Here is a 26,043-nt window from a genome sequence, read left to right as displayed (position 1 = left end):
TTAAATACCGAACATACTAAATCTAACAAACAAAACAAACCGATGCTTTTTATATGTCCTCAGGCCAAACATCTCAACGATTTCTTACGTTTTAAGCCGAGCATACCGAACAAACCGACGATTTCTTTCGTGGATAACCGAAATTGCCGAAAATTTTTCACGTTGTTTTTGTTCGGTCTTCTGGACTGGGGAAACACTCGGCCCTGATTGTGTTGTGTGATTACAAAGTTTCTCATGAAGGCATTGGTTTTAATTCTGAAAATGAAGTCGAATAGAACAACTTCAGCTGGCTATTGATTTGATTTCTGTTGTGAAACCGACGCCAATTAGTAGAGGGTGCACTCAACTGTTTAAAACTTTAAAAGACAGCGATTTGCATTAAAGATTGGTATATGATTGGTATTAACAATCGAACTTCAAAAAAGTCACTTTTGAAAGGCAAGTTGAAAATCAAATTTGACCGCAATATTTGCCATTATCTCTCAGTTTGAGAGCAATTAGAACCATAACCAAATGGACGGAGAGTGACCAAAAGAACATGAAGCAATCCAGTGAACCATTTTTTGTCAAGCAGTTTGAAGGTAATAGTTTTTAAGAGCAGGTGCGCACCTAATGGTCAGTCAAACCAGAAATATTCTTTTGAATGACTAGAAATTTATTAATTCCAATAAAAGCTATAATTCTACCCAATTTGTAAAGCTTAAAGTTTGTTTAATCTGTCACTTCGTAGCAACTATAATCCGTGATGCATCCTTTCGAAGCACTTTGAACAACTCGAGCAAACTTTCTGAGAGACCCGTGCTTACACTTCAGAGGAGGCATTACCCAATTTGCCCTTCTGGCCTCCATCTCCTCTTCAGATAGATCAACGTGAAGGAGTAGTGTGTTCACATCTATTGTGATCACATCTCCTGATTGTACAAGAGCGATTGGACCACCACTGAAGGCCTCAGGGCTCACGTGACCTGAACAAAAAAGGATTGTTTAGAAATCAGTTTTGTATAATTTTAAGTTATTGTGGCTCATATGCATTCTGTAAAGGAATTTACATTTAGAAAAATTAAATGCTAAAAATGAAAATTTTCCTTTGATATCAAAAGAAAAGTGTCAATTTATTAAAATTTTGACTAAGCCGAGAAAACCTCAAAACGAAGTTAAATTGGTCCGATGAAAATACTGCACGAAACCGGACTGAAACGCGGCTCTAAATAATTGCAACAATTTTGTTTGAATTAAAATAACGAGTTAATAAGTTAATTACATAACCTATTATGAATCCGTGTGATGCCCCGCTGAACCTCCCATCTGTGACTAATGCACAATGCTGGCTAAGATTGGCTCCTACTAAAGCACCAGTGGGGTATAACATCTCTGGCATGCCGTTCTTGGGACCCTCGTATCGAATCACAACCACCATTCCTTTCTAAAAAAACAAAAAGGGCACTGATTGATGCTCGAAACACTTATCCATGTCAATTTCTTAGACGAATGAGACCTCTGACCGGAACAGCTTCGAGCGAACACCCATTATCAGCTCGAAATATATAGTCTGGGAAAAAAAATATTCGAGTTCACGATGGTCTGCACAATGATTCGAAGATGCTCCAATCAATGGTTATTTTTAGTCTGGTATGATCTAAGCAGAGGCTATTTTGGTCTAACTTGGTCTGATCAGAAGCGGATTTGAGCGCACAATAGTCTGATCAGAGACCATTTTGATGGAATGGAGATCTAATCAGAGGTGATTTCAAACATATAGACATCTGACCAGAAGTTTTTTCACGCACGAAGGATAGATCAAGGCATTCTATGAGCGCACAAACTTTTTGATCTCATCCAATGACCTTTATGTTGATGTGTAGCGATATAATTAGACTCAGCAGTGAACGAAAACAGAAAACTAAGCACCCGAACTTTCAAGTGAATTTAGTTAAAGTTCATTGACAGACTTTTCACACATTTGCATAAGATTTATCATTTCGTTTGAAAACCACATTTGCTGAAAGCAGTGACAAAGCGATCAATGTAGACAAAATGTAAAGAAATCGAAACAAAATTCTCTAAATCCTTGACGCTAATTGTGGTGACAGTAGAAATGCGTAATATGGCGCTTGATCCCCCCCCCCCACAAATCGCGCAAATCGCGTCCCTAATTTTCGCACACGGATTTGCACCATTCATTTGTATTACATCAAAAGCCGACATCAAAAGTGTGGAAAAGAGGGATGAATTCAAGGATTATAGTCAATAAATTTGCCACCATTTTACGAACACTTGAAATGCGAAAACTACCGACCTAAATGTCAGCGTTTGAGCGTGTCACCGTTTTTCGCACTCGCTTATATTCCTGATCTCAATACGTATATGTGGAAAACAACAACCATGCTGAGTATATATATATATATATATATATAATCAGTACGATGTGATTTTAGTTTTGTACTGACCTGCAAAATAGAGCAAACCTAGATATTTAGCAATCATTTCTAAAATGTATGGAAAATCTAAAATTTCGTATGCAAAATCCATGGGCTCATTATCAACCCTAATTCGCAAATTTGTCTTGGGTTCTCACTGCGAAGTTCATGACACTCACCTTGCCTTATTCCAACCAAAATGGACTATTAAAAAAAATTGATTGTGAATAAGTGTCTATTAATGCATTGATTTTATAAGACATTCCAAATTATTATTTGTAAGATTCTGAAAATTAAGTTTGTGAACCATTTCTAAAATTTATCCGGATTTTGCAAATGTTAATTTTCAAATTCTTAAACACAATTTGTAACATCTTGTTAAAATAATAGACAATATTCAATAAGAGACAATTATCATAATCATTTTTATAATTTTTTAAATAAAAATTCTGTTATGATTTGGCTACGGCGGGGCTTTAGTTTGTAATGAAGTAGTAGTAAGTTCATGCTACGCATATGCAACTCCGCAATCTCCTTTTCAGGTCGGTAATTAACAAACTATAAAAACGCGATAATAGTCACGCAATAGTGTAACAAAATTTTTAAAAAGTTCGGTAAAGGTTAGACTTTAACGCGTTTACGATAAATATTTTCCCAGACAGGATTAAACCTCGATCAACTTTTAGACGTAAAAACATTGAACAAAACATGATAAACTTAAAAGACTTTGATTTAAAAAAAGATTTTGGAGGTAGATTCTAAGGGCTGCTCAACCATATATTAAAAACGCACTTGACCACCTGAGCAATTTTGTTTTTCCGATCAACACACACACATACACACACACACACACACACACACACACCTCATCGTGGTTGGTTTTCCCTATCTGATCGCTTTGAGCGATTAACGATTGAAAATTTCGACTGCGCGAAATTCTCATTGCAGTTTTAGTCTGCGATATATATACTTAATAATAATAATAATAGTTTTGGTGCCTGCGTAATCGCAGCGGAACAGCATTAGGCTACTGCGGCATGTTCTCAGCTGCCCTTTCTTATCATTCCCCACATTTCAGACTGTTCTTTTTATGAGCAGCATTGCTCTTTTTTGGTGACTATGGGCACTTTTTTTGCGTCTGAAACTTTGACGTGGTACCATCAATGCAGCCAACATTGGTCAGGCTATGGTCAACCTGAAGCTATGGTTAAGTAAGAGCTCATCCTTACACAGACAGCTTCACGGAGGCAGGGGAATGAACTCTCAATCATTGGCGGGTGAATCACACACCTTACCTCTCGTCTATCACTTGGAAACTCATTCAGTTGTACAAAAATTGGTTACTTCCAGCATAGCTGAAGGCCATATTAATGCATCTCAACTTAAAAGTTTTCAACTTAAATTTTCAGTTCAAACCGATATCATTCAATTGATTCAATCAATTTTCCTTAGCTATCATAAGTGCGTTGAACAGATATACATACCTGCACTTTGTTGTGTTTGAAGCTCTCCAACATTTCCTGTTCGCTGTCAAACACAATCGCGGGTCCTTTGAAAAAATGGCCCTCCTTGCCCGAAATCTTTGCCACTGATCCCTCGGGAGCCAAATTTCCATGTAGCAACTTCAAGTTTGACGTTGTCTTTTTAGGCATTTTGCAACTGAATATCACATCTTGTCTCAAACTCTCCAAACTTGGAACATGAGCCAAGTTTTCTATCAACGTTTTCCCAGTCACAGTTAAGCAATCTCCGTGAAGGAATCCATTATCCAAAAGGTGCTTCAGGAAAATACACGTGCCTCCAACTTCGTGCAAGTCCTGCATGAAATATTTCCCACTCGGCTTCAGATTCCCAATGTATGGAACTCTGTCACTGATTGGCTGGAAGTCCTTGATCTCCAATTGGATGTTTCCAGTGTGTGCGATAGCCAATATGTGCAGAACAGCGTTAGTTGATCCTCCAATCGCACATACTGCAGTTATGGCATTTTCCAAAGATTTCCTAAGCAAATTGGGAAATGTTGGGACTTGAAATGGATACATGACCAAAATTATCTAGCTGTAAAATTTCATCTCCAATTTTAGGTTATATAGAACTGATATTCCTCGGTCACAGCGTTATTTTCGACAGATAGGTCAATTTTGTGAATAACTCGATCGGCGATTGTTAACACGGAACAACCGCCTTGGAAGTTTTGTAAATTACGAAATCTCATTCCACTTTTTAAATCACAGTTCCATAGTTACTCAAAATAATTGATTTACCGCGCCAATAGCTGTGTTTTTCATGAAACTGAATGTTTTTCTATGATGTCTGATACCTCCATCGCTCGGTATTATGAGGCGTGTAAAGCAAACTTATTTTTCGGTATACTTCGCTTCATTTTGAAGCAGTTAGAAATGATTTCTTCTTTGAAAATAATTGTTTTCGTGACGTTTGAGTTATTCTGTGGTACAAAAGAAAGTAAAACAAACACATCAACATTTATGTCGGGATATTAACTTGAGTTGTCTCACTTTATTTAGTCTTTTTTTTTCAAAAAAAGAAGGTGACACTAGTCAAAATCGCATGTAATTTTGTTCAATTTCCATTCACCAGTTGCTGTATTACAGGAAGCTCATAAAACTTACTGATCAAAACAATAATTAAAAATTTGTGGTACTAATAATAAGTTGAATTCTAAGCGCCTTTATTGCAAAATTGCTGTTAAAAATTTCAAATGTTTCATACGAAGCTCTGTTGTTTTGCATATCAAAAATTCAATACGTGGCCAATCCTCAAAAAATTGAGTGTACATACTCGATTTTGTGGATCTTCTTTGAGACCCAGGTTTCAAGATAAGAGTTAGTTCAAATTTGCTTCAAAATTAGATGTTCTCTCATTCTTAACTAAGCGTGCTTTTGAGGCTAGCTTGAAAATTTGAAACAATACTTTGTCACTCATTTACACGCCATGATTCCCTTGTTTCCACACTTTAACTTACTCTTTCCAAATGCCTAAGATATTGTCATCATAGCGAAAAGAAAAAACCCATTTGGTGAATAATTTCAAAAAATTCCCTGTTGATACTCATTGCGGATTTTGAGGACAAATAGAAGTTTTGCGATTACACATATGATTAGTCATAAGAACAATTAAGTCTTTGAATCTCAAGTAATAATAAATAAATTTTGCGCAATAAAGATTTAAAGTAATTACACGTTCAAAGTTGTGCAGATGTGTTACGGTACTGGGTACGTGGATACTCATGAAAAATTCCAAGCCCTTTCCTTGATATAATAAACTTATTTTCACGTTTAACGTAACTAAATATTAGATAACCCATCGTGCTAGAGAACAGTTTCGAAAAAAAAACGTTACAACTTTCTGGCATCTGTAAGATTGTTTCATATACTATATTGTTATTTCACAATCTTAGTTAAAATATCAAAGATTTGTGGTCATTATCTTTTCATGAAGTGCATCAATGTGCAATAAAATTCCAAGTCTCCAGAATTTGATTTTTCTCGTGCATGCAAATATTACGTGAGAGAAATAAAGTTGTTGTAGAACAAAAAAAAAGTATTTGATAAATTGTGGCAACAAGAACAAAAACTCTGGCAACGAACAATGCATTTATGGAGAGACGTGGCTATTTATCTAAATGAAATATATCTTAACAAACATGGTCAACCGTGAATGCGACCGTGATTTCTTCCATGAAATTTGCGGTCAATAAAAAAACATATTTGAATGATTGATTTTGAGCCAGCAGCATCCCAAAAGTAAGATAAAAATGGTTTCCCATTACGAAGAAAACGTCAGAATGAAGTGAACTCTTTTCAAAAATAGAACAAAGTGGCTTGTGTGAGCATATTCGTGGTTCGTGTTCTATCTCAATCAAAAGAACTGGCGGCTTCTTCCGAGTTTTTAAAAAAGCCCTGTTTATACTGTTTGAACTTTCTGACTAAAATTATTAAAGAAGATGTTGCATGTCTTACTTTTAAATCCATCAACACGACAACTGTTTCCTTACAAACTTTCATATGCTACAAACGTTTCAAATAAAGACTCCGGCAGTTTCTTAGGCTTCAAATAATATATCTCATTTCTGACTAGTTTTGGTGAACATTTTGATGCAACTCAATTTTTTTAAACAGAAGTTCTGCTTGTCATCACTTGCGAAACATTTCACCTGATCTCCATTAGCCGAAGAAAAAAAAATTGGTTCTAGGAATGTTGGCGAATATGGGTAGCATGGCTGCGCGGACAGAAATTTAAGACGACTTCGAAATTTGGTCTAAATATTATTCACTTTCAAATTAACTATCTATTATTAACTGTTTGTTTTTAATGAACCAAAAAATGCAAATTTCGGGTTTCCTGTTTCTTCAAGTTAATGTTTTCTTAAACAATTAAATAATCATTTTATAATAACTCAGCCTTACATGAAAAATATTTGACCATATTTTGAGCCAAAACGTCGAGATAAAATTTGAAATTTTATTAGATCCAAAGCTAGAAAGTTTTAATCATCTAGAAAAACCATCTTTCTAAGTGAAATCAGTTTTCACTGAGATTTTTTAAATTCCAAATCGTTTTTAACTGGTTTTTAACTCATTTGTTAACTCATTTTTTATGGTTTTTAACTCATTTGTCTTTAACACGACTCCAATAGATGTTACAGCACTCAGTTTGTTTGAACTTGTAACTTGTTTTTTACAAAAACTGAATCAAACTGGAAAACAAAGACTCGAAGGCTTCTATTTTTCACAAAGCTAATCATCAATTACCTAATAATATTTTCGATTGTCTAACTCCCAAAAAACTGAATCAGTGGAACGGTTTAACTTGTCATTGATTAGATATCAAGAGGCGAGAGAGAGAGAGAGAGAGAGAGAGAGAGAGAGAGAGAGAGAGAGACTTGTTGAAGATGCTGTCTTACTTCCTCGTTTCGCATTTAAAAATTTTAACGTTTACATTTTTTGCGGATCAACATTCTTGAATTCTTTCCGTTTTTATTTTTGTAGAACTTCAAAAAATGGTCGAAGGTTATTTCGAACATAGTGAACAACGATAGTGTAAAAGAACTGCCCCTTTGATTTTTCATTCTCCTAATTAATGCATCTCATTTGAGTTTCGAATCTTGGGAATCCAAGGATATGCTAATTCCTTAAATAATATATCAATATAAATTATGCTTGTCGTTTATTCATTTTTTGAACCATGTTTGGCAAAATCACATTGAAATGACAAATTAGTCACACAGAAACTATTTTTGAAAATTTTTCGATAGCTCCAGATTTTTGCAAATTGTTTTTGCTGCGTCTTGATTTTTTTGATTTTGCTTTTCTTCTTTTTTAAACCTCCATTGCCTGCAATCTACGGTATATTAAAATAATCGTCGGCCAAAAAAATCTGGCAAAAGATAGTTTGAAATGTAATTTATGACATCCAAACTTATAAAATACGTTGTTATTTTTAAAGATCGTACTCCTTTTTATTGAACAACACACTTTTGGATTAGATAATAAAAATATAATTCGACCATAGAGATGCAAGGTATATTGTTAGAAGTAACAGATTAAATGATTTTTTCAATTTTTCCGTCAACAAAAATTTTTCTTAGGTATGAAAGTGAAATAAAAATGAGTGTTCATATGCAAAAGTGTTATTTAAATTGTAAACTGTATGTTTGTTTTTCGAGCTCTAATACACTGTGACTGTTATTCTATGGATGTTTCATTGGATTACTGAATTCCCATTTTTTTTGTTTTTAAAGTTTGACCTTTTATCATTGTGTTGAAAAGTTCAAATAGACTTTAATAGATCAGAACTCGGCTGTGCGAGCTACTAGAAGACTTTCCTCTATTTTTCTGCAATTTTTAAACACAACGTGATAATTTAACTGAAAGCGAATTAAATTATTGCCTCGTATATGATACCCGTTTTGGAAAAAAAATTGGAAAAAGTCAATTTCTTGAGAATTAAGTTCAAATAAAAGCAGCTTTATCAACGATAATATACCCGAATATTTCCAAAACTCTTCAAACGAAAAACATGCAATTCTCCTTAATGCGAGGAGTTTAATTTTACTAATTATCAGAATTCCAGATTGTTCTTCAAGTTTTCACTGAAGTATTTCAAACAACTTAAGATAAGTGTTTGCCGAGCTAAAATTGTTCCTAATGTGTATCTTTTGTTTTTGAACACTAACTCACAGTTTTTGGGATGATTTTACCTTGATTATCCAATAAAAACTCGGTTGCTGTTTTTACACTTAATTTTGAGTTTACCCGAATTCCAAAACGTTCTGAAAATAACAGTTTGGGAGTCTTGTATTAAATAAGGGCATTCTTATGAAATTTTTCAATTCTTCAAAAAGACTATAAAGTAATCTCTCATAAACTGCTTCAATATTTCTGTTTTTTAACACAAATTTTTCAGGTTTGTTGAATTTAAAAAAAAAATTAATCGGAATTTTTTTTTCAGAAATTTTTTACGACAAAAGTAGACAAAGCTGACAATATTAAATAAATTCCATTATTTTTGATTTTCTATGAAATTTTAAAAATTGTTTGAAATTGCATTAATTCTGATAGTTTTTTGATGTTTTACTGAATGCTTTTCTCTTACGTTCATATTTTTTTGCTACCTGCCTCAAAAGAATTTCAAAAATTAGTAATTTTTTTCTGGACCAGAAATGGGGGAGTTGATTCAGGCACATTTCACGTTCATTTCATTGTTTTATACTATATGTGTAGATTTCAATCACGCTGCTGTTTTTTATTCAAGCAAGGTGAATTCTGTTCATTTCTGGGGCTATTTCAAGCCTTTTTTCAAGTTTAGCGATACTAGCTTTTTGGTGCATGCACACTCAAGGACAAAATTATTTGCCCGGATTTGTCAGACGAACTAATTGATTCTTTCCGTTTTTATTTTTGTAGAACTTCAAAAAATGGTCAAAGGTTATTTCGAACATAGTGAACAACGATGGTGTAAAAGAACTGCCCCTTTGATTTTTCATTCTCCTAATTAATGCATCTCATTTGAGTTTTGAATCTTGGGAATCCAAGGATATGCTAATTCCTTAAATAATATATCAATATAAATTATGCTTGTCGTTTATTCATTTTTTGAACCATGTTTGGCAAAATCACATTGAAATGAGAAATTAGTCACACAGAAACTATTTTTGAAAATTTTTCGATAGCTCCAGATTTTTGCAAATTGTTTTTGCTGCGTCTTGATTTTTTTGACTTTGCTTTTCTTCTTTTTTAAACCTCCATTGCCTGCAATCTACGGTATATTAAAATAATCGTCGGCCAAAAAAATCTGGCAAAAGATAGTTTGAAATGTAATTTATGACATCCAAACTTATAAAATACGTTGTTATTTTTAAAGATCGTACTCCTTTTTATTGAACATCACACTTTTGGATTAGATAATAAAAATATAATTCGACCATAGAGATGCAAGGTATTTTGTTAGAGGTAACAGATTAAATGATTTTTTCAATTTTTCCGTCAACCAAAATTTTTCTTAGGAATGAAAGTGAAATAAAAATGAGTGTTCATATGCAAAAGTGTTATTTAAATTGTACACTGTATGTTTGTTTTTCGAGCTCTAATACACTGTGACTGTTATTCTATGGATGTTTTATTGGATTACTGAATTCCCATTTTTTTTGTTTTTAAAGTTTGACCTTTTATCATTGTGTTGAAAAGTTCAAATAGACTTTAATAGATCAGAACTCGGCTGTGCGAGCTACTAGAAGACTTTCCTCTATTTTTCTGCAATTTTTAAACACAACGTGATAATTTAACTGAAAGGGAATTAAATTATTGCCTCGTATATGATACCCGTTTTGGAAAAAAAATTGGAAAAAGTCAATTTCTTGAGAATTAAGTTCAAATAAAAGCAGCTTTATCAACGATAATATACCCGAATATTTCCAAAACTCTTCAAGTGAAAAACATGCAATTCTCCTTAATGCGAGGAGTTTAATTTTACTAATTATCAGAATTCCAGATTGTTCTTCAAGTTTTCACTGAAGTATTTCAAACAACTTAAGATAAGTGTTTGCCGAGCTAAAATTGTTCCTAATGTGTATCTTTTGTTTTTGAACACTAACTCACAGTTTTTGGGATGATTTTACCTTGATTCTCTAATAAAAACTCGGTTGCTGTTTTTACACTTAATTTTGAGTTTACCCGAATTCCAAAACGTTTCGAAAATAACAGTTTGGGAGTCTTGTATTAAATAAGGGCATTCTTATGTAATTTTTCAATTCTTCAAAAAGACTATAAAGTAATCTTTCATAAACTGCTTCAATATTTCTGTTTTTTAACACAAATTTTTCAGGTTTGTTGAATTTAAAAAAAAAATTAATCGGAATTTTTTTTTCAGAAATTTTTTACGACAAAAGTAGACAAAGCTGACAATATTAAATAAATTCCATTATTTTTGATTTTCTATGAAATTTTAAAAATTGTTTGAAATTGCATTAATTCTGATAGTTTTTTGATGTTTTACTGAATGCTTTTCTCTTACGTTCATATTTTTTTGCTACCTGCCTCAAAAGAATTTCAAAATTTAAATTTTTTTCTGGACCAGAAATGGGGGAGTTGATTCAGGCACATTTCACGTTCATTTCATTGTTTTATACTATATGTGTAGATTTCAATCACGCTGCTGTTTTTTATTCAAGCAAGGTGAATTCTGTTCATTTCTGGGGCTATTTCAAGCCTTTTTTCAAGTTTAGCGATACTAGCTTTTTGGTGCATGCACACTCAAGGACAAAATTATTTGCCCGGATTTGTCAGACGAACTAATTGATTCGAGTAAAAAATGAGCACTGTGAGATATGCGATGAAACCGAATCTCGTCTATGATTGTTCTTGCACCCTTAAATTGGCTTGTATCGTCGACTACATCACCTATTTTTATGTTCGGTATAAACAATGAAATCCTTTACTTTCAGTGTAAAGGAAAAAGATATCAACTGTTTACTGTTCACGTTACGATAAAAATTGTTCAGTTGAAACTGGTAACCTAGTGATGATATCGAGTGGCTTTATGTTCCTCACTAATAGTCTCTTCATAGCTGGACCAATTTTATAACACTCTTTTTGTTTGTCCTCGTGCAGTGCTGGAGTTGATGAACTGTTGGGCAGAGACATTCCTGAAGCACAACACAAGCATGAATCTGATTTTTTGCCCAAGTTAAAATTGTGAACATAAAAGTTGTTAATTGTGTTAGAGATGCATTTCCAGCATCAACTGACCGGTCCGACACTATTTAAAATTATATGCGATGAGACACCATTCTGACACAAACAGATCCGAAATATTTAATCCAGATATGATTTAGGTTAATCCTGTATAATCAGTAACCAGTTTTCTTAATTGTTCCGACCCCTCTTGAGGGGGGGGGGGGGAGGAACTATATACTCAAATGGGTTTTTTTTGTTCAGTCAATTTTGGCCGATCGATATATTCATCGTAGAGAGTTGAGACTGGTATCATTGGAAAGTTTGTCCAGCGTAGAATATAGAATAAAAAAGATTTTTTTGATATTCGTTTTTGATAGGGAGATATCGAGGTTTAAACTTTCGAGAAAATAGAGTGAAATCCGTTGATTTCATTCACCTTTTTTCGGAATTTTTGACAAAAACTTCGCCAATTTTGATAAAATTTAATAAAATTTTTCAAGAAAATGTTGTTGATTTTACGTTTAAAGACAAAATATATTGCCGGCTATTTTCATTGAAATTTTTTGTCACAACTTCCGGCTAAAAATTTCACAAAATTCAGACTTATTCATCAAAAACAGCTTGAAATGAGTTTCTTTAGTCCACTCTGATTAAATTTGCAGGAAGTGCACACCCAAAAACCACTAACACAATCTTTGAAGACTGAAAAGGGGTCTAATTCCACATCAATTTCCGTTGAGAGTGCTCTGTAAACAAAATTTTGCCGTTTTTTGCTAAATTTATTCGTTGATTATCAAAAACGCAGCATTTATTTTGGATTTTTTAACTAACAAAAAATCTATATCATTGATATTCCAAAAATTAAATATTATTAATGGACAATCAACATTAGCAGGACTAGTTCTGTACCAATCTTGGACCATTACAATCCAAAAATAATTCGGATCGTCGTCAGTCGGTTTTTTATAAAAAAAATTCAATCTCTTTTATATTAATTAAACAATAGAACATTTCAAATCAAAGCTCTCTACTGATAGGTCCTATTGGCTTCCTAATTAGCTCAAAATTAATTTGTCTAGCTGATTGCTTGAAAGCTTATGGTCGCTTTGACTTTTAAAAGATTTGATTTTTTAATAAAAAATGTCTTATTGAACTTTATCTCCATTTTTCTCTTAATTTGGTTAACTTGTAGCTTGGTGTCAGCAATCAAACAGTGCTCGTTCTTTCCGCTGAATTCAAATTTAGACTTTATTGCAGTTTTACGCCTTAAGTTATGGTGTTCTGGCTTTGATACTACCAGATTTCACAATTTTTTTTTTAATTTTTAGGTATTTGCCCAATTTTCATGTTTTCTAGTTTTGTCAATTTATCAAGTTATTGTCAGTTCATATATCACATTGTTCGCGTTCAAAATAACGCACAATTGATGATATTCAAAATCCTTAAAGATATAGATTGTGGTTCTTTACCGCTTCGACAGTACTTTCTCGAAGAATTTAATTGAATTTTTTAATTTTGTCTTTAACTGTCGTTTTTACTTTGCCTTTTTAGTCGTATTCAATTTCCTGTACAATGAACCGGTTTGATTGGCTTTTCCTGGAAGAGTAGATGAGCTGATGTTCTGATATTAGAAGATAGATAATGGCTGTCATGACTTTAAAAACAATTGTTTTCCAAAATGAAAAACATTTAAACTTCGCAATTTTGTTCCTTTTATTGTCTGTTTGTTACCTGGTCTCGTTAATTTAAGGTTAAAGATGACATTATTTTTGTCGAGGGAAGGTGTCAAAAGGGATTGGTGTCACAAAATCAAAAGCTTTTAAAGAATTCGTTCTGACTTTACTGGCTTCCACACGGGTTTTTTCACAAAAAAAAGCAAATGAATTTTTGTTTTTTGTCATATTTGACGTTCTTTTTGTAGACGTAAGACAAATTCTTGATAATTGAACGTAAGACATATTCTTGATAAATGGACTTAGCTATTCATTTTCTTCATTTTGTAATTAATGGCTTTTATGTCTTTGGAAATAAATTTTTTTCGAAAAAAAAACAAGTATTACATAATTTTGCATTTATTTATTTTTTCTAATTGTTGCTTATTATCATTAATGAGCGGCCGCATAATACATTATCGGCGTTCGACGAAGGTGCAATCGAACATATTTTTGGGGCCAAAGTATGGCTTTACGGCTTCCAAAGCATTTTCTGGCAAGTTTTAATTGATTTTTAGTTTGTTGTCTATTTGTTGCTCTTTTTTTAACCGCATAAAAAATTGAATACCAAGAGTTCTCAATTCCCTTCTATAGAAGCATTGGTATTTGTAAACCTATGGGATATTTTAGGTGATTCCTAATGATTTTCATTACTTTGAAATTAATTGTGTTTTTTTTTTTAAAAATTCAGTGAATTTTCTAACTTTGAAGTTTCTGTTCTTTTTTTGTCTAATTGTTACCAAGCTTTATTATGAACTGGTGAATAATCGTTTTTTTCTGGTGAATTACAAGTTATTTTGTTTATTTTCAGTATTATCTGACGCTATTTTGACTTTGTCATTAAGTTTTGTTTTTTAAAACGGACATAAATTTTTTGATGTAATTAATGTTTGTTGTTGTTGTTGTTTGATTTTGCCGTTCGTCTTCGCTCCTTTCTTAATATCGGCATATCTCATCAATCTAATGCATCATATTTTACTCCACTGAGTTATTTGCTTTGGAGGCTATCTTTTCGTTCATAAACCAGTTTTTTTTTGAAAAATACTTGATTTTTTTGCGTTTTTCCATCTGTTCAATTGATACAATTATGCCAAAATTGTGGTTGAGCGGGGTCGGAACTTTATGTGCGATCGCACATTACCTAGCCTCCTTGTTTCCTATCTAAAATAAAGTTGTGTTCCTTCCGAAACAGCTTTCACTTAATGCTCCCCCATAGGATGCAGGACAGCCCTCAATGAAATGAAGTACACTATAGCAAGCACATTACCGAGCCGCCTTGTTCACAAATGCACTTAAAGCGACGATTTAAAATTGCGAAGAAAATGTTTTCGGTTATTATTATTCTTATGAAACGAGTATTTTTGATAGATTTGGTTCACATTCGTGCCGTTCTAGATCGCTGTTATTTTCATAAATACTGAAACTTCGCACCATTTAAAATCTTTTAACAGGCCATGCTAGTAAAAACGGAAAAAATTCACTATTCCTTTAATGGCTTACTTTGCCAGTATTCCCACGGAGTAATTGTATCAATAAAAATGGGTACCCATTGCTTCAATGGCTATGGCCATAGTGTTTGCAGTGTATAGACCAGGACAGGATCCAGAACAGTCCGAGGAGTGTTTGGTGATCTCTATTCTCTCCTCATTTGTGATAACTCCTGATATCATCTTCCCATACAACTCGGAGGCCTGCCCAATGTCATGCATCTTTCCTTCATCCAAACATTAGAATTAAAGTTCACACCGAACAATGAAAGTTTAGCAGGGTTAGGTTTTATAACTAGAAGGAACTGCATTGGTTCTCCCAATCAATTATTGATTGGCACAGAAGCGTATCAAAAATTGCACGCGAAAATTGCCCTTTTGTTCTAACAGAAACAGTTATCATAAGTATTCAGAGTTGAGAATAAACCTAGAACAGCAGAGCCCGGGTCGAGGTGTCACAGCTAAAAATCGCGAAAAGATGTAAGATTTGCGGTGAATTTGAATAAAAAATGTAAGATTTTCGCTCAATGCGGTGAAAAAACCGCTATTCACCGCTAATCTTACGTTATTTTTTGACAAAACCTTGACCCAGGAGATTCGGTGGAAACTGAGTGTACCTGGATTATTTCACATGTTTGAGAGTAAATAAAAAGCTACCTTTGTATTCCTTGACATACATAGATCCTCCGTAGACAACAATGCTGGGTCTGTTGATTCTTATCTGAGCCATTATCACACCTAAATTCAGACAAAAATTACGCTCCTACATCTCTAACAACTAACATACGCATTGTGGATCAACATGTAGAAAAACAGAAAAAAAATGGATCCGAGATGCAAGAATGGCTATTATTTAGATCCATCAGGCTGTTTTCTTCCAATTTAGCATACTCCATTTGAAATAAATTTGTTGAAATTTATCGTCAAATAGCAATTTATGAGACGTGTGTTGGGTCATTTGGCATGACTCACTCTCTCACTGAAGAAAAAAGAGGCATTACTAAAATTTAGAAATAGTTTTATAAGAAGAAACATTCTGTATCGAATTCAATTCCAGCATAAATCAGTGCGGAACTTTGCAGTACCTGGCATGTTTTTGTCACAGTTTGGGATGGAAACATTGGCATCGTAGTGAAGACACTCAGTGACAGTCTCTACAGAGTCACAGATGATTTCACGTGACAGGAGAGAGTACCTCATCCCATCTGTGCCCATTGAGATTGCATCACTTATGCTGATCGCATTGAACCTATCAACACCAAAACCACCAGATGAGGAAGTGAGACAATAACGTACTAGACCATTATTAGTTAACGTCTATAAATTAAAAGTCAACGACTATTGAATGATTATGACAAACACGTTAGGATACATCCCAGACTGGAGTCCAGACCAAAATTTGTTATGTCCAGACCTTCCCAGCGAAAAGTGCCCAGGTTCAGACTTATTTCATCCGCTCAAAATTTTTGAGCGTTGTTTGTTCAGTTAAAAAGGGTTCTGTACTTTAGTGCATTCATTCATGTTTCCAAACAGTGTGATTTTGAACGCCCCGGTGGGTGTTCTTTTCTCCAATCCGACATTAGAAAAGTCGGTAAAAAAGTATTTATGATTACCTTAGCCCGTTCATTCCATTATTCTGGACACCCTCTTTCACCCATAGCGCCAACCTGTCTAGGTGGTTGTTACATGGGTTTCCTTCAATCCAACAGCTGCTGATACCCACAAATGGCTTCTTCTGGTCACTCTCGCTCAGTCCAATCCCGTAAAAGAAAGACTGAAAATGTTACCCAGGTTTAGACTTCGGCTAAATGAAAATATTTCAAAGTGTAGTATGAGGGGGGGGGGGGGTGTGCTAATATTGACTAAAAATAGACGCTCCAGCAGCCAATAAAGTCTTCCCATGGTTCGGCCGTGGGGTTTTAATAAACCATTATGTTCAGCAAGCATGGTAGTTTTTTACCACCTAAACGTCGAGCATGGTTTTTTGGGATCTTTTCCGTTTGTGCCTCCCCCCCCCCCCCCAGCTTAGTGGGTGCATATTATTTGCAACCCCCAGACGCACGTGCAATATTTTTACATAATGATTTACTATGTAATGACACGTGCTCTGTCACTGGGGGGAGCATAACGTACTGGGGGGGGGGGGGGGCACAAACGGAAAAGATCCGTTTTTTTGTAATCCGTTACAGAAAATTTTAACCTTATTGGTACCAACATCAAACTTGCCTTACAGCCAGAAGTGTAACTCGGAAAACAGTCGAAGTATAATGCAGAAAAACATTTGAAAAATTGTGTTCTTAAGTTGAATCGGTTATTTGACAAAGTAAGGCCTATTATGCAGAGGCTCTGACGCAGCAAAGTTTCACAATAAATAACTCAGCAATGTATTTTTTCCTTCGTTCTCTTTACAGGATACCTATTAATTAGTTCTTCAGAGTGCAAAAACATGCTCGTTACCAAAAAAAAAACAAACAAAACTAACTCAAATTACTTAACCGGAAGAAATCTGACAACAAATTGAAAAATTGAAGAGCCATGTTCTCCAAGAATCATTTATCAGATCAACTGAGGAAAACAACAAAATCTAATCATTATTAATATAGCGTCAAAAAAAATCGTTTGTGAACAAAAATCCTGTTTACCAAGACATTTTTTTACACCTCATTTTCTCAAGACAGCTGTAAAAAGAGGAAAAACCACTCTTTTCCGCTCAAGTCTTCAATATTGTCCAATAAAAAAACAATACAGATTTTAGCACGTGCTCCTTTTCTTGTTTCACATGCAATCCGAAATTCTAGGTTTAAAAGTAACGTCTCCAATGCTCATCGGTTTTTAAATCGAGAAGCACAAATGTGAAATTAATGTTACCGCTCAACGGAAAAAAATTTGTTCAACAAAATCCCGAAGAAGTCAAAAATGTAGCCGTTTTGGAGTAGCTTGTAACAAGCTAGTCTTCTTAGATGAGAGCTGCTCTAAAGCCAAATTACTTCCATAGAAATCAGGATTGCACCTGGTAACAATTTGTCCAGAAATCCATTTAAGAAATCCATTTAGTCTGGAATCCGCATATGTTCTCAAAAATTACATACAAATGTGCAGAGTAGCCAGTTTGTGAACTTAAATCCTAAGTTAAGGATCAATTTCAGTAATTATCAGACAGTAATTATCAGCTTCAGTCTCTCAAAAATGATTTCAAAACGCCAGAAACAAATATGTTAAAATGATCTCGTAAAATAACTCCCAATACAAAAATCATATCATACATATACTAGGATGATCGCTCCTATTAACAAATACTAGCAGGCCCGTAAAAGCATCACAAGAAAACCATTTAAAAGAATAGAAGGTTAAAAATACATGATTTTCTTTATAACACCTTGGGCTGGAACACATGCCCCTCGTTCAAAAGCAATGGGTACTGCGTTTCGCTACCGACGTGTTTGGTTTGTGAATATTAACCTAAGTGTCAACAATTTTTTTGTCCAACGCCGTTTTCGGCTTTGCCATTTTGAATAATAAAGGAGCGCTCAGACTTTTACAGATAACGAGATTCTACATAGTGGCATAGCGTAACTCATGTTCTACGTTAGACTGCATGTTTAGGGAGCGTTTATAACATGCGATCACCCGGAGCTTAAACATTCGAAAATGAAAAGAGAAAAGGAAACGAAAAGGGAAAGATAAAGGAAAAAGAGAAAACAAAGGCAGAAAAAAACAGGAAAGAGATTTAAAAAAGTGAAGAGAGCAGATTAAAAAAACAGAACCGAAGAGAAAGAACAGAAACGAAAGACAAAAAAGACAAATGAAAGAGGGAAAAAAAGAAAAAGAAACGGGAAAAAATCAAGACAGAACAGAAAGAGAGAAAAGAAAGAGTAAAGAAAGAGAGAAAAGAAATCGAGAAACGAAAGACAGAAATGAAAGAAAAAAGAAGAGAAAAGCAAAAGAAATAAACTCCTGCAAAAAGGAGGGCGAGAAGAAAGTAAAAAACGAGAAAAAGAGAAACGAAAGAGGAAGAAAGCGAGAGAGAAAGGAAAGAAATAAGAAATATATAGAGAAAAACAAGAGATGAAAGAATAGAAAGACAAAAAAGAAAGAGAAAATCAAGATATAAAAATGTAGACAAAAAAAGAGAAAAAAAGCGAAATGAAAGCGAAACGAAAGATATAAAAGACAAAAGAAATACAGAAAGGAAAGAGTAAAAGTGCAAGTGAGAAAAAGAGAGAAGAAAGACAGAAAACAAAAAAGCGAGAGAAGGGAAAAACAGAAAGGAAACGGAAAGGACAAAAAACTTAAAAAAAACGAAGGAGAGGAACAAAAGAGAAGCGAAAGACAGAAGAACGAGAAACAAAGGCAAAAAAACAAAAAAGAGAAAAAAAGATAAAAGTAAGAAGCAAAAGACAGAAAAGGTAGAAAACGCGAAAAATAAGTAAGATAAATAAGAAAAACAGAAATTAAGAGAAAAGCAATTGATAAAATGATAATGAAAGACATAAAGGAAAAAGAAAAGCAAGATATCAAAAATAGACAGAATTGAAAGAGAAAAGAAAGCGAAAGGAAAGAGAGAAACGAGAGATAAAAAAGACCAAAGACATACAGAAAAGAAAGAGAAAAATAGCAATAGAGAAAAAGAGACAGAAAAGTCAGAGAAACGAAAGAGAAAATAGAAAAGAAAAATAAAATAGAAAAGCAAATCAAAAAAGACGAGAAAAGAGAGAAAGAGAGAAAAGCAAGAGAAAAAAAGCAAAGAAAAAAAGACAGAAAACAGAAACGAAAGATAGAGAAACAAGAGAAAAGAAAGAAAAAAGGGCAAAAAAGGAAGAGAAAAGAAAAAAAAAGTAAAAAAGGCACAAAAAAAGCAGAAAATAAAAGAAAAAAAGAAAAGAGACAAGAAAGACCATAACAACAGAGAGAAAAAGAATGAAAAGTAAAACAGAAAAAAAAGAAAAACAGAGAATAAAGGCAGAAAATAACCAAAAACGGGAGAAAGGAAAAAGAGAAAAGAAAGAGAAAAGAACAAAAAACCAAAAAACTACAGAAAACAAAAGAAAAGAGAGATACAAAAGAGGAAAGAAAGAGAGAAGAACGAGAAACAATGGCAAGAAAAAAGCAGAAACAAAAAAGAGAAAACAAATTAATAAAAGGAGAACATGAAGAAATATAAAAGAAAGGCAAAAAAACGAGCAGAGAAAAAGAAAAGAAACGAAAGAGAAGAGTAAGAAAAGCGAAAAGAGAAGAAAGAAAAGAGTGAAAAAAAGAGAAGACAGAAACAAAAGACAGAAAAAAGAGAAAACGCGAAAGAAAAGCAGGAGAAACAAAAAAGACACAGACAACCAAGAGATAAAAAGATATACAAAAAGAAAAAAGAAAGGAAAGCAAAAAGAAAGAGAGAAGCGCAAGAGAAAAGAGCCTGAAAAATAAGACATAAGAGACAAAAAAACAGAGAAAAGGTGAGAAAGAAGACAGAAAAAAAGGCAGAGAAACAAAACAGAAAAAGCAAAAGAGGGGAAAAGTGAGAGAAAAGCAATTCAGAAAAGAACAGAAAAAAAGAAACGCAAGAGAGAAAAAAGGAAAGAAATGATAGAAAGAAAGGAAAGGCAGAAGAGAAAGATAGAAAGAGAGAAAAAGAAAATACAATAGAAAAAGGAAAGGCACAAAAGAACAGAAAAAAAAAGAAAAATGAGAAAAGAAGGACTGAAAGGAAAGACAAAAAACAAAGAGAAAAACAAGAAGACAAAAAAGGCAAAAAAGAAAAAAACACAGAACAACGCGGGAAAAGAAATTGAAATGAGCAAGGAAAGACAGAAACGACAGACAGGAAAGAAAAAAGCAAGAGGCAAAAAAAGGAAAGACAAAAACGAAAGAGAAAAGAAAGCGAAAAGAAAGAAAAATGCAAAAAAGAAAATGAGCAGAAATGAAAGACAAAAGGAACGAGAAAAAAGCAAGAGAGAAAAGGAGAAAAAAAATAGAAAGGGCAGAGATGCGAAAGAAAATACAAAGATAAGGAGAGAAAAGAACGCGAGAAAAAGAAATCAGAAAAGAAAAAGAAGTTAGAGGAAAAAGAAAGAAATGTAAGAGAAAAGAAGAGAAAAAAACAGAAAAAAATGAGAGAAAAAAGCGATACAGAGAAAAAAAGAGAAACGAAAGATAGAGAAAGAAAAAAGAAAAATGAAAGAAAAAAGCAGAAGAAAGGCAGAAAAGAAAGAGAAAATGAGAAAAAAAACGAAAACGAAATTGAAGAAAGAGAGAACGGTTAAAAAGAAAGGCAAAAGAAAAGAAACAAAAAAAATAGACGGTAAAAAGGCAAAAAACAGAAACAAAAGAGAAGAAAGACAGAAAAAGAGGAGAAAAAAAGAGAAAAGAAAGGAAGCGAAATTAAAGAGATAAAGATTTAGACAGAAAAAAGGCTAGGAATGGAAGGAGAGAAAAAGAAATAAAAAAAACAGAAAAGACAGTGAAACGAAAAAGTACAAAGGAGATAAGAAGAGAAGCAAGAAAAACATATCAAAGGACAAAAAAGAGGAAAGAGAAAAGCAATAGAGAAAGGGAGAGAAAAAATACAGAAAAGAAAGAAAAAGAAAATACAGAGAAGAGAAAAAAACAAAAGATAAAGAAAAGGCAGCAAGGTGGAAAAAAAGAAAAACAAGAGAAAGGAAAAAAAGAAAGAAAAGCAAAAAGAACAGAAAACTAAAGAAAACACCAAAGTGGGAAGAATTAGAAAAAATGGCAAAAAAGAGCAGAAAAAAAAACGAATAGGAAATGAAAAAAAAAAACAAAAAACAAAAGTAACAAAAAAGGAAGAAGCAATGAAGAGAAAAAAACAGAAAAGAAAGAGAGAAAAAAGAAAAAATGAAGATAATCGTATGACAGTAAAGAGAGAAAAGGAAGAGATAAAAAGATAAACAGAAAGGAAAGAGAAACGACAGTGGAATGAAAGATAGAAACAAAACAGAGAAAAGAACGAGAAAAAGCGGCAGAAATAAGGAGGTAAAACAGAGAAAAAAATGAGAATGGAAAAAAGAAAGACAAAAAAGAGAGAAAAGAAAGACAGAGAGAGAAAAGACAGAGAACCGAGCGAAAGAAAAGACAAAGACAAAGAGAAGAACAAAACAGAGAAAAGAGAGTGGGAAAATGAGCAAAAAAAGACAGAGAAGAAAAAACGAGAATTGAAAAAGAGAAAAGAGAAAGAAACCAAAAAAATGAGAGCGAGAAAAAAGAACAAATAGATAAAGAAAAGGCAGAAAGAGAGAAAAAAGAGAACAAAGACAGAAAAGCAAAAGAAAAAGGGAGAAGAGCAAAAGAGCAAAAAAACGACAAAAAAGAAAGGCAAAAACAGAAAAAATGAAAGAATGACAGAAGCGAAAGACTCAAAAGAAAAATAAAAAAGCTAGAGAGAAAAGAAAGACAGAGAAAAAACCAATAGAGAGAACTACAGAAAAGAAAGAAAAAAGCAAAAAACTAGAGAAAACAAAAGTAAAGAGAGATACAAAAGAGGAACAACGGAGAGAAGAATGAGAAACAATGGCAAGAAAAAAGCAGAAACAAAAAAAAGAGAAAACAAATTAATAAAAGGAGAAAATGAAGAAATATAAAAGAAAGGCAGAAAAACGAACAGAAAAAAAGAAAAAAACGAAAAAGAAAAGTAAGAAAAGCGAAAAGAGAAGAAAAGAAAGGGTGAAAAAAGAGAAGACAACAAAAAAGACAGAAAATGCGAAAAACGAAAAGAGAAGAAAAGAAAGAGTGAAAAAAAGAGAAGACAGAAACAAAAGACAGAAAGAAGAGAAAACGCGAAAAAAGCAGGAGAAACAAAAAAGACACAGACAAGCAAGAGATAAAAAGATATTCAAAATGAAAAAAGAAAGGAAAGCAAAAAGAAGCTGAAAAGAGAAAAGAGCCTGAAAAATAAGACATAACCGACAAAAAAACAGAGAAAATGTGAGAAAGAAGACAGAAAAAAGGCACAGAAACTAAACAGAAAAAACAAAAGAGGAGAAAAGGGAGAAAAGCAATTCAAAAAAGAATAGAAAAGAGAGAAACGCAAGGGAGAAAAAAGGAGAGAAATGATAGAAAGAAAGGAAAGGCAGAAAAGAGAGATAAAAAGAGAGAAAAGGAAAAAACAAGGCAGGAAAGAAAAAAACGGCATACAGGAAAGAAAAAAAGCAAAAGGCAAAAAAGGAAGGACAAAAACGAAAGAAATGAAAGCGAAAAGAAAGAAAAACGCAAAGAAAATGAGCAGAAATGAAAGACAAAAGGAACGAGAAAAAAGCAAGAGTGAAAAGGAGACAAAAAAATGGAAAAGGCAGAGAAGCGAAAGAAAATACAAAACAGAAAAGAACAGAAGAAGAAAAGAAAGACACAAAAGAAAAATAAAAAAGCAAGAGAGAAAAGAAAGACAGAGAAAAAACCAACAGAGAGGAGAACCACAGAAAAGAAAGAAAAAACAGGAAAGAATAAAAAGAAAAAAGAATCGAGAAACAGGTAGAAGCTGAAGAGGAACGAAAGAGAAAAAAGAATGAGAAGAAAGATAGATAAAAAGAACAGAAAAGAAAGAGAAGAAAAAAGAAAGATAGAAGAGGAAAAAACAAAAGAGAGAAAAGACAGAAAAGGAAAAAAGAAAAGCAAAGAAAGAGGTAAAGATGAGCGAAAGAGAAAAGAAATATTGAAAGAAAAACGAAAATGAAAGAGAAGAAGGAAATACCGAAAAAGACAAAAGAATGAGAAAAGAAACCGCCACAAACTTTGTTGAGAATTTAAAAACGCTACACAAAAGCTTGACCAAGCTGTATTTCTATGTAGGTAATTTAAATTTCTGTATCATTTTTTCTATCTTTTAAAAGGACAATTTTTTTCTTCGATTTCATTTGGTTGATTGAAATTTACTTAAAGAATCTTTATTTTCAATATCTGTGATGCATCGGAACAAGTTATTCAAGGACTATTTTTGTGTGATAAATTTTTTGGTGATGAAAATTTTTTTATAAACAGATTTTCAGTCAATGGACTTTTTTTTGCATCCGCAGTTTTTCTGTCGTTGACCTTTTTGGCACAGGCAGCATTTCGGTCAATGAGATATTTTTGCATCCGCGGCTAATCAGTCATTGGTTTTATGACGTACATAAGTTTACGGTCGGAGACTGTTGTGGCAATGGCAAGTTTTCGGTCACTGATAGATAGATAGAAGATAGAAAGATAGATAGAGAAGATAGATAGTGGCAGGACAGGCATGGAGCACAAAAAAAGTGAAAAGAGGTGAGAATTGGAGGAAGGAGAAACGGTTGCAGCGTTAGTGTACAAAAATCCCGACAAAATACGCGACTCGCCTGCTCCTTAGCTCAGCTCCTCAACCCTTAGACCCCCGTTCAAACCCGACTGTTCCTAGTCGTTTTCTCAGACAACCATGTTTAAGGGCCGTTAAAACATGTGAAGATTAGGAGTTTTAACATGGTGCCTTTTATGTTGACACTGAAATAATATAAAGATTCAATTAACACTCAATTTACAAACAGTAAGCATTATAAAGAGACCCGCATAAATTGCAATATTGAATCAGGGTACTGTCCCTCCAATCATGTTACTAATACCGCTATCATTTGGGAACCCAATGACCACGGTAGAGCTTTCGACATAGGCCAATCACGACACAGACATAAGCTCGAATGATTAAGTTCTAAAACCCAAAACCCATGTTTATCGAAACTCTCACAAATAATTAAACTAACACTGGTCCTCAACACAATACCCACATGTACACCAGTTGTTGTAATGACTACCTCTATGACGAATTGGCTGTGTGCTGATTCGAATTATTTACTAAAAATTCTACATGAATGTAATGAGGAAAACCCATACTAGGCTACATCCTGTGTTGTGCTCAACCGCCCATTAATGAAAAAGCCGACTATTGAAGTGATTTTCATTTTGAACAATTCAATTCAAAAACTTAATAAATTTTTTCAGCTAGTTAGCGTTGTTCACTGTTTTATTATCTTTTGGGTGGAAAAGTTATTTTACCTCGGATTTTTTTGTTGTGTACTGGTAGATGAAAACTTGTGCGAAAATACTTGAATTTGCAGTTTACCTGACTCATGCTCTGCTTCGGATCATCAGTCAATTTGGTACTGTATTGTCTGCACGAATTTGTCGGAAAATCTTCAATATCATCCGAAGAAGTCATGCTTGCTCAAAATGTTTGTTATGTTAACGGCTTCAAAACCAGTGGATTTCAAAACGAGCTCTCTTCCCGGGTCGACGCTATGAACTGGTTAGATATGCAAGATTTGAGTTGAGTGCGGTTAATGCTGTTTCAGCGTTAAATGGGATGAAAAATGTCGCATCACAGCCAAAATGCCAACATTTGTCGCAATTCACCAGTGAATTAATTGCAATATTGAAACATAATGGAATTGCAGTGAATGCGGTGAAAACTTTTCCCCTCTCGCAGGCCAAAAAATGCGCGGTTAACGTTGGTTTGTATGATTGTTTAAGCTGTGACAGTTTTACCGCTCATAACGACATGCAGATCTTAGCTTAAACATAGGTGATTAAAGCAATATGGCGCGCATTTTTTTCCAGCGCATTTCTTACAAAGTTTCAGCGTAGTTTCAGCGCATCCGTCTCCAAAATTTCCGTGTATTTCGTTGCGCTGGAAGGCGTTTGAACTTTGTAAGAAGTGCGCTGAGCTTTCAAAAATTTCAGCGCAAAAACCTTACTTATTAATGCGCTGAAGTCTGCTGAAAATCGCTGAGTTTTCAAAAATTTCAGCGCTAAAACCTTTTAATCATGTGCTGACTTGCGCTGACTTTGTAAGAATTGTACTGAAACTTCAACGCAATTTCTTACAATAATTTTAGCGCAATTCAGCGCATCTTTTACCTGTATTTTCGAACGATTCTCGACCCGGGATGAAACAATGGTCGATTTAACCCTTGCTAGTTTGAAACTCCACTGGGCGTCAAATGGTCCGCAGCTGTTTAATCAATTTGATTTTTGTAAAGAGAATAACAGCGATAGCTTTGGAAGGTGTGGCCTTGAATCGAAATTGGTGTGGCTACCGACTTGCAATGCTCACAGCTGCGGAATTTGTGTATTTATGACTGTCACGATAAGAGCTGCAATTAAAGTTTTATCAATTGATCAATTGAGTTCACTACACCTCTTTCTAAGAAGCAAAGATCAGTTTGTTCAAAATGAACTGGAACGAAAGAATTCTCCGAATACCTGAATTTTGTATCTGCCA

General features: G+C 33.7%; 1 protein-coding gene across 2 annotated transcripts; it reads right to left on the bottom strand.

Moving 5' to 3' along the window:
* Positions 1–620: 620 nt before the first annotated feature.
* Positions 621–26,043, bottom strand: LOC142345445 (dihydroxy-acid dehydratase-like). 2 transcript variants are annotated; one of them, XM_075397500.1, is made up of 10 exons: positions 25,731–26,043; positions 24,886–25,011; positions 16,424–16,584; positions 15,896–16,059; positions 15,468–15,548; positions 14,870–15,037; positions 11,451–11,580; positions 3,902–4,418; positions 1,267–1,423; positions 621–965 (listed from the first exon to the last, which is right to left on the bottom strand). In XM_075397500.1, exons 2-10 carry the CDS (start codon positions 24,979–24,981, stop codon positions 712–714), a joined length of 1,728 nt encoding a protein of 575 aa, XP_075253615.1. In that variant the 5' UTR covers positions 24,982–25,011; positions 25,731–26,043; the 3' UTR covers positions 621–711. The 2 variants fall into 2 exon arrangements, with proteins under 2 accessions (XP_075253615.1, XP_075253616.1); XM_075397501.1 differs by having other exon boundaries at positions 25,753–26,043.

This window comes from Convolutriloba macropyga, chromosome 9 (genome assembly GCF_964194025.1).
Source record: "Convolutriloba macropyga chromosome 9, txConMacr16.3, whole genome shotgun sequence".
Lineage (NCBI taxonomy): Eukaryota > Metazoa > Xenacoelomorpha > Acoela > Convolutidae > Convolutriloba > Convolutriloba macropyga.
The sequence above is the reverse complement of the archived record's forward strand: the minus strand, read 5'-3'. Positions and strand labels throughout refer to the sequence as shown.

Coding starts and splice junctions, on each gene's coding strand:
- LOC142345445 (XM_075397500.1), bottom strand. CDS start 24,981: ATGACTTCTTCGGATGATATTGAAGATTTTCCGACAAATTCGTGCAGA. Junction 16,060..16,423: donor AATGGAATGAACGGGCTAAG/GTAATCATAAAT, acceptor TGGTGTTGATAG/GTTCAATGCGATCAGCATAA. Junction 11,581..14,869: donor CATAGCCATTGAAGCAATGG/GTACCCATTTTT, acceptor GTTGTGCTTCAG/GAATGTCTCTGCCCAACAGT.